Source organism: Crocodylus porosus, unplaced genomic scaffold, assembly GCF_001723895.1.
Source record: "Crocodylus porosus isolate Cpor-Errol unplaced genomic scaffold, CroPor_comp1, whole genome shotgun sequence".
Taxonomy (NCBI): Eukaryota; Metazoa; Chordata; order Crocodylia; family Crocodylidae; genus Crocodylus; species Crocodylus porosus.
In genome coordinates, this window is record NW_017728948.1 from 21821738 (window position 1) to 21829639 (window position 7902).

General features: G+C 42.7%; 1 protein-coding gene across 4 annotated transcripts in view; it reads left to right on the plus strand.

Annotated features, from left to right (window-relative positions):
- The window catches only part of PPP2R2C (protein phosphatase 2 regulatory subunit Bgamma), a 350473-nt gene that overhangs the window by 328248 nt on the left and 14323 nt on the right, over window positions 1-7902 (plus strand). For 3 of the 4 annotated variants that reach the window (XM_019553339.1, XM_019553338.1, XM_019553340.1), the window contains one exon: window positions 495-3748. The exons of the other annotated variant lie outside the window; for it this stretch is intronic. In XM_019553339.1, coding sequence (XP_019408884.1) covers window positions 495-786 — 292 coding nt within the window. In that variant the 3' untranslated portion in view covers window positions 787-3748. Of the gene's footprint in view, window positions 1-494; window positions 3749-7902 lie in introns of those variants that run through there. 4 annotated transcript variants of the gene reach the window in all.

The window sequence follows — 7902 nt, forward strand, 5'->3', positions numbered from 1 at the left end:
CAAAGAGTTTCCCAAGGATAGAGGTAAGACTGACGGGCCTATAGTTGTCTGGGTCCTCCCTCTTCCCTTTTTTGAAGATGGGGACCACGTTAGCTATTTTCCAGTCATCTGGCACCTGGTCCAAGCACCACGAGCGCTCGTAGAGCCATGCCAAGGGCCCTGCAGTAACCCCAGCTAGCTCCCTCAACACCCTCAACTGGAGTTACTGCACAGTAGTGTCAACAAATGGCTGTTTTGGGGATGCTGACTGTGCAGTAGCTCATTACTACTGCGCAGTAGCATTGAGTCATGCTTCATGCCATGTGATGCTACTGCGCAGTAGTAATGAGATACTGCACAGCCACTGTCTCGTGTAGATGAGGCCAGCTTGTATTATCTCAGTTGCCCCTAAGAATATATAAAGGCACCGGTGAAGTGCTGCTGTATTGATTCATTCTTGTTAGTAGAGTTAGTACATCCTTCTATTTAATCTTGCCTCTGTGTTCTCTCTGCAGTGTCATAATGACAGGTGCATATAACAACTTCTTTCGAATGTTTGACCGAAACACCAAACGTGACGTTACCTTGGAGGCATCCCGGGAGAGCAGTAAGCCCCGAGCTATTCTGAAACCCCGCCGAGTCTGTGTTGGAGGCAAACGAAGGAAAGATGACATCAGTGTCGACAGTTTGGACTTTATGAAGAAGATCTTGCATACAGCATGGCACCCGACTGAGAACATAATTGCTATAGCAGCGACAAACAATCTGTACATATTTCAGGATAAAGTGAACTCAGAAATGCACTAGGTTTATCAATATCCCTCTGTATTTATAAGCCAGCCTTTTGAGAGTTGTAGAAGGACGTGACCTTCACAAAAGTATGGTCGTTGTGGTGGAATTTGTAGAATCCATCCCTCCACCCTTCACCCTGTATCATTGGTGGCAACCAACAGTTTTAAATCACTGCAACTATGTAATTATCAAATACTACTACAGATTCAGTACTTTGGTCTAGATCAGTTTTTTAAACAATCAGGGGTTTTCATTTGGGAACTGGTCCTGTTAGGTGCTGAGTACCTTCCACTCTGGTTAACTCTCAGAGGAACTCAGTGCTTCACAGGACCAGGGTCTTGTGCTGCTGCATTCCTCTGCAGCCTTCAAGGTTTACCACATTATTAGAGCTTTTTACATTAGGCTCTTGATTTCTTCAGTAATGCTTTACAGGCTTTCAGGTTGACATGGACTTATTTCTCAGTGAATAGCTGCATCCCCCTTATATCACGGTGCAGAGAAAAAAGATGTTGACAGATACTAAACTGGAAACAAAATAAAATGATTTCCCTTAATAACGAGCAAAAACGTTCCTCCGGGTCCACCTGCCATATTTCCATCTCTAGTGTTTTGCCCTCCCTCTATAGGAGTGCCAGAGTTCCACAAACACTTTTACAGTTTTTTTACGTCTGCTAAAAATCCTGACTTTGTATTTCAACTTTCTGATTAAAAAAAATGAATTACTGTAGATTTATTCAGGTTCTTCTTATAAAAGCCAATTTACTCTGCATATACATTTCTATTCAATCAGGCTGTAGATGTAAAGATACCAGTTACGGTGGGTGCTATTTAAAAATTCAATATTTGCTGCTTTCTGGTTACATACTATTCAGAGCACAAAGAGATGTACACATGAGTTATTTAAATAGTGGGGTAGGATTTTCAAAAGCACTCATGTGTTGCCCTAACTCTGCTGCTATTGAAATCAATATTTGATTTCAGTGGCCACATCCAGATGAGGGTGGACGTTTGGTTACTTTGTGCCACTGCCTGTCCCTGGGGCATGCTTGTGCCATGTGCACTGTAGCGTAGAGCAGGTTATCCTGGGTGGGGCAGGGGAGGCCAGCAACTGTGCTGGCCCTAGCAGCCTTCCCTGGAATCCTGGGGGTTAGGGAAGCTGCAGCCATGGCACTCCTGCAGCCGGGAGCCTGTCCGCCACATGTATTACCCTGCTTTTTCTGTGCAGGATTTTTAGCCTGGGATCTCCTGGGGTCAAATCCCCCACCCCCGCTGCAAAGTAGCATTGCAAGGAATGCCTAAATGTGCAGTGTGTAGCACCACAGATGGGTCTGTGGCACCACATACTGCACATCTGCGCTTGTCTGAATACAGCCAATGGGTGCAAAGCCAGGTCAAAACTGTGCAGTCTTAAAATCCTTCATTTCTTTACTGCATCACAGTTATTGATGTCACGTGTATTTTCAGTATACCCAGATAACGCAGCATATGCCACAGTATCTCTAAGTGCTATGAAAGTTACCAGTTACCATGGTTCAGTGAACGTTAAGTTTTCAGCTTGCCCCACTGTTAAGGTCACAGAAATGATTTGTGGATTAAATGGAGGGAAATGTTTACACAATTCTGTTTTCAAAAGAACTGCAATATAATTGGAAGATGCTGCTTTTGAGAGTTATATGCAAGTGGTGTGATGTTCTGTTTTGAAAATTCATTTAATTTAGGAAATCTTTCTGTATGCCTACTAACATCTGCAGAAAACAAATATTACCCCAAATGATTTCTTTTCAAATCACGAATAAAGGAGTGTAACGGACTCAGATGATCTGTCTGATCTACACTGATTAAAATCCCTCACATAGAAAAGGTTCTTTTATGACCTTAAACCATTCTGCATTGACTCCTAACTAATGGAGAATGAACTGATAAATGGACCTGCATGCTTTTATAGTTTGATTTGGGGAGGGTGGGGTGGGTGGGAAATCTGCTAACAAGGATTACAAAAAAGCTACAACTTTTTCTATGAAGTCTTGCCTTGACACACAAAATACGTACCTTTAAAATTTTCTAGAACGAGGCTGTATAGATTTGTGTGTAGAAGCACAAACGCATGTGCATCAGTTTCCAACCATACTATACACATACCGTATGAAACGTGTAGGTTAACTTTCAAGGGAATGAGGAATGTTTGTTTATAAAACACTGTATGCTCTAGAAGACATGGACAGTATTATATGTACATATTCTAATTAAATTTAGCAACCACCTTTTCTCTTGTAAAAAGGTTTAAGAATGTGGTAAATTGTATAGAAATCTTGTTAATGCCAAACTACTGCTTCAAGGGTATCATACAATTTCTTTGACTTTTGGCCTCATCCAATTAACCTTTGCAGCTCAAAATGCTAACAGCTCATACTGGCATTTGCAGCTAGAAGTACTGTAAAACATATATTTAGCTTCTAACATCTTCAAATGAGATTCTATAGATAATTTATTATAAAGCAGATCTTAATACAACAGTTCTAATATTTTATTTCAAGTACCTTAGTCTGTTTCACATTTGGGTACCAAAAAGATCTTGTTAAGATAAAGTAAGTCTTTGGAGCGTTATGAAATTATTGACTTCCCAACCAAAATGATGAGATGTGACTATTAAAGAAAAATCTAGAAATCTTTAAAAGACCAGTATCCCAGTCTTGTCTGACATCACTAGTACAATTTGGTTGCCTGGTCTTCTTGAATGTAAGAAAGTTAACATGGTCATTGTGAAACTTTTAAAACTTTTTTTTTTCCTTTTTGGTTTGAGCTTTCAGTGGCGTAGACTAAGTGATGGTAAAGTTGGTAAATCTGATTGTTTTGAAAGCTGTTGTTCATGGCTGCATTCTTTGTGTTGCACAAGTTAGCTAACTGTTGTTGAATAAAAATATAAATATGTGAATACCAGCTTTTTTTCAATAAAATGACAGCAAAAATGCATAAAAATGACTTTGAGTTGTGCCTTGTTTTTAGAGATGATTTATTTTTTTTATCATTTTTAAAATTCTGTTTAAAAGCAAAGAAAGGTGCAGCTAAATTATATAATAATACTACTCAGCACTTAGCATACATCATTCTCTGTAGATTTCAATGAGAATAATATGCCCTATTTAAAGATGCAGGAGATGATCTACAGAGGACTGAAGTGATGATAAACAGTGGGTGCATCTACATAAAATGCTTTACTGTGCATTAGACTAATCTAATGTGCAGTAAAGCTTTACTGTCTATATGTGGGCAGCAATTACTGCACAGTAGATTAGTCTAATGTACCGTTTTCTAGTACCTGTACATACAGGTACAAGAAATCAGTGCGTTAAACTAATGTGCCAAAGATCATGTGAAGATGCTGACCAGGAGTAAATTGCTCCTGGTCAGCCTAGGCAACAGGAGGCCACAGGGGGCAGGGAGAGCTGTCAAGGTTCAGTGGGACACTGCCTCAGCCACATGGAGACTGGGATGGTCCCGATCTCCATGTGGCTGGAAGGCAGTTGCCTGGCAGCTGGGTCAGATCTCCTAGCCCTGTGGAGATTGGGATGACTCCTGATCTCCACAGGGCTGAGAAGCAGCTGCCCAACAGCTGGGAAAGGTCTCCCTGCCCCACGGAGATCAGGATGGGTCCAGATCTGTGGAGGCTGAACTGGGACAGCTCCCCCTGTCTTACGGGACTCCAGGCCTGCCCCTATCTCCCAATGGCTGGCAGGTAGCTGCCCATCAAGCTGGGACAGTTCCCCCTACCCTGTGCAGTTTGGAGCTGTGCTCCAGAACTGGGACAGCTAGAGGCTGGCACCAGGGGGACAGAAGAGGACAGGAGCAGCCCTGGACTGGGCTGTTTCTGTTGAGCACAATTTGCTTTCAACATGGGTGCATGTGTAAATGTGTCCAGGAGCAGTTTAATGAGCCTGAATTTTCTATGGAGAAAAATTGCACATGTAAATGCACCCAGTAAATGCAATAAGAGTGGCACAACAAGTCTCCCACTGTAATTTGAGTCCAGTGCATTCTCCACTGGACATACTCTGGTGTTACCCACTCTATAATCCACAGAAGCCCAATAATACTGTGCAGTAGCGTACTAACCCTGTTTCTTCTGTGACGTGCTACTGCACAGTATTATTAGGCTACAGTGCAGTAGCGTCACTAAAAAGGCATGTGCTAGTGCTACTGAGCAATAGCATCGGTTCCTGTGCTTTGATTATACAAGTACTAAACTTAATGCACAGTAACTGCAACACATTAATGAACATGTAGATGTGCCCAGTGTTTGTACCACTACTACCATTGTGCCAAAAGGAAGGGGAACCTTATTCAGTTTCTCCAAAGAAAAAAATGTATGTGCCTTCCCTCCAAGGAGGAGTTTAGGGTGTAAAGGAAACTGCCTGTCAGAGACCCCAACTCAGGCTCCTGATCACTGGAGTGGGGCAGGATTTCTGACACACTGTCTGACTCAGTGTTCCCTAGTGACTAGTTCTAGCATGCTGGCTACTCTGGATCCCACTGTAGGGATCCAACTCTCCCTGCACTCTGTTACTCTGTGATGCCCAGTGGGGCAGAAACTATCCCACTGTTGTTCATTCTTTTATCCAATGAATAATAAATGTAAGATGCAGAAAAACTATTGAGGCTCAGGGCCAAGAACTGAGGGCTTGATTCCTTTCAGGGCAGTGTCTGTCTCATTGAGCCACCCTTCCTCTAGCTTACTTTCTTTTTGGATCCATACATCTTTACCTCCTCTTCTTTATGATGGGCTACTTTCAAGATGAGGATTGGAGAATAGCTTGGGCTATCCCTAGGCCTGGTGGCTGGAGCACTTTGCTGAAACTTGGAGATGTAAGTTCAAGGCCTTCTAGGTGAGTGGGTTCAAAACCTAGGTCTCTTGTTCCCTGGGCTATTGCCCTAAGCACTGACCTATTGGATTAACGGGGTGGGACTCTGCCTTGCTCCCTCACTCACTAATTGCAATTTTTTAAACTAAAATTTTGGGGCTTTCTCAGTGTTAGACATGAGCCCAGGCAATTCTATTTTGCCACAGACCCTATGTGGTCCAAGTGCAGCTCAGAAGGGACATGCAGGGTGAGCATAGCTATTCAAGTCAAACTCTGTGTATGTGCAAAAAAACCACTTAGGTAAATACCACTCAGGTGGGTAAAACGTGAAATAGAGTTTAGCCCTCAGCTTTGAAGCAGTTCTGGGCATGCTCACAAACAGCCCAGGGAACTTTTCTTTCAGCAATTTGGTATACAGGGACTTTAGGTACCTCTTTTAGGATGAATGTGCCTACAGTGCAATGAGGCATAATTTAGTTTTCCAGGTGTGCCCACTGTAGCCAATGAGCTACTATGCATGCAGTTTTATTCCCTGGTATTTTTTCTCCATGAAAGGGACTGACCTGTTTTAAGCATCTAACTCCAGGAGAGGGTCAGCAACTGAGACTCCTCAGCTAAAGTCAGTGCCCAATTACCTCGCCTTAGCATTTCTTACTGGCTAAGGTAGGCTGCTCTTCACTCAGCAAATTGGCTTGTGTGATTACCATTCTTACCACATGCATACAACGTGACAACAAAGGGCATGTCTACGCTATTAGTATGGTTCCTTCAATCAGTCTGAATCCCACGAGCTACCCTTTTCATATCTACCACTCCAGTGGCTTACCTTATTGCTACAAGTTAGGAACAGGAAGTTGTGGATTAGTGTGACTGCAGTCTGCGGTGGCCAGGTAAATTCCAAACACACCATGTGGAAATGCAGGATAGGCAGAGGCTTGCTCGCAGGCCCTTATATTCTGCAGAGTTTCTGGAAGTTAGGTTGCAGGGTGGAATACAGGGGTCTTTGATGTAATGTGACTGACTGGCATGGCCAAGTCTTAAGACTGGCCCTGAGAAACAGGGTAGACATAGCCTAACTGTCCCAAGCCATCCCAGACGGAGCATCAATCAGCACCTAATCTTGGCCAGAATATCACACTGGATGGCAAGGGCATGAAGATTAACTGTTACAATGCTAGGTAATGCTGAAGTCCTGATATGAATTAGGCCCAGAGTGACATTTCTTCAAACAAAAAACTATTCTGCCTATGTTAGGCCTTGGTTGGGAGTAGTAAGAAAGAAGGACTGGACCAGGCATTGGTCTGCATGCAAGTTTTCTTTTGCTTTGCAAAGTGACTCGGCAGAATCCCAGACTTTGCACAGTTTAGTTTCATTGGGTTATCAAGTACAAATAGATACTGGTAGACTAGGTCCCAGCTGAAAACAAACACATGAACAAATGCATTAATATGCCTAATCCCCTTTGCTATTTCTCTCTTCAGCTCTAGTTCCCAGAAGTATGGACTTAAAAGCAAGTGGCATATACCATTGCTCTGGAAAATGTCAGTGATCTTATTTATTAGCTGCATTGGGTAATTTGTTTTAACTCTTTATGCGTCAGTGAAAAAATTACATTAGCAAAAGCCATTTCCCTAGCTTCCATGCTAACTCCTACTACTATTGCCATCAGTGCAGCAATTCATACATTGATTTCAGTTTGAGCTGATGGGGAAAGTTAAGAAACCAAATTTCTAACTCTCCAAAATCGCTACTAAGGTGAATCATATTTCTGTGGAGAGAGCCAGTGAAAGGACTGCTGTGTATCATTAACATCATATACTCAGTCAGATATTATTGATTCCTACAATTATATCTGCTACCCATTTTCATCATCTCACTAATTGTGTCTTGTCGCTAAAATAAACTCAGGGCTTGAATCTGTTCATCTTCCAGAGGCCCAGAAGATTATTGCAAGCAAGGTTGTAAAATTGGGCCTGAGGCTGTTCAGGACAGGGCTTGGATTTGTTCTGTGAATCCTATACAATGCTCTTGATGTTGTATGCATGATCATTTATAGTACAATATGGAAATTCATAGTTTCATAGTTTCTAGGGTCGGAAGGGACCTGAGTAGATCATCAAGCCCAACCCCCTACCGTGGCAGGAAAGATTACTGGGGTCAAACGACCCCAGCAAGGTGTTCGTCTAATCTCCTCTTAAAGACCCCCAGGGTAGGAACGAGCACCGCTTCCCTTGGAAGTTGGTTCCAGATCCTAGCTGCCCTGACCGTGAAGTAG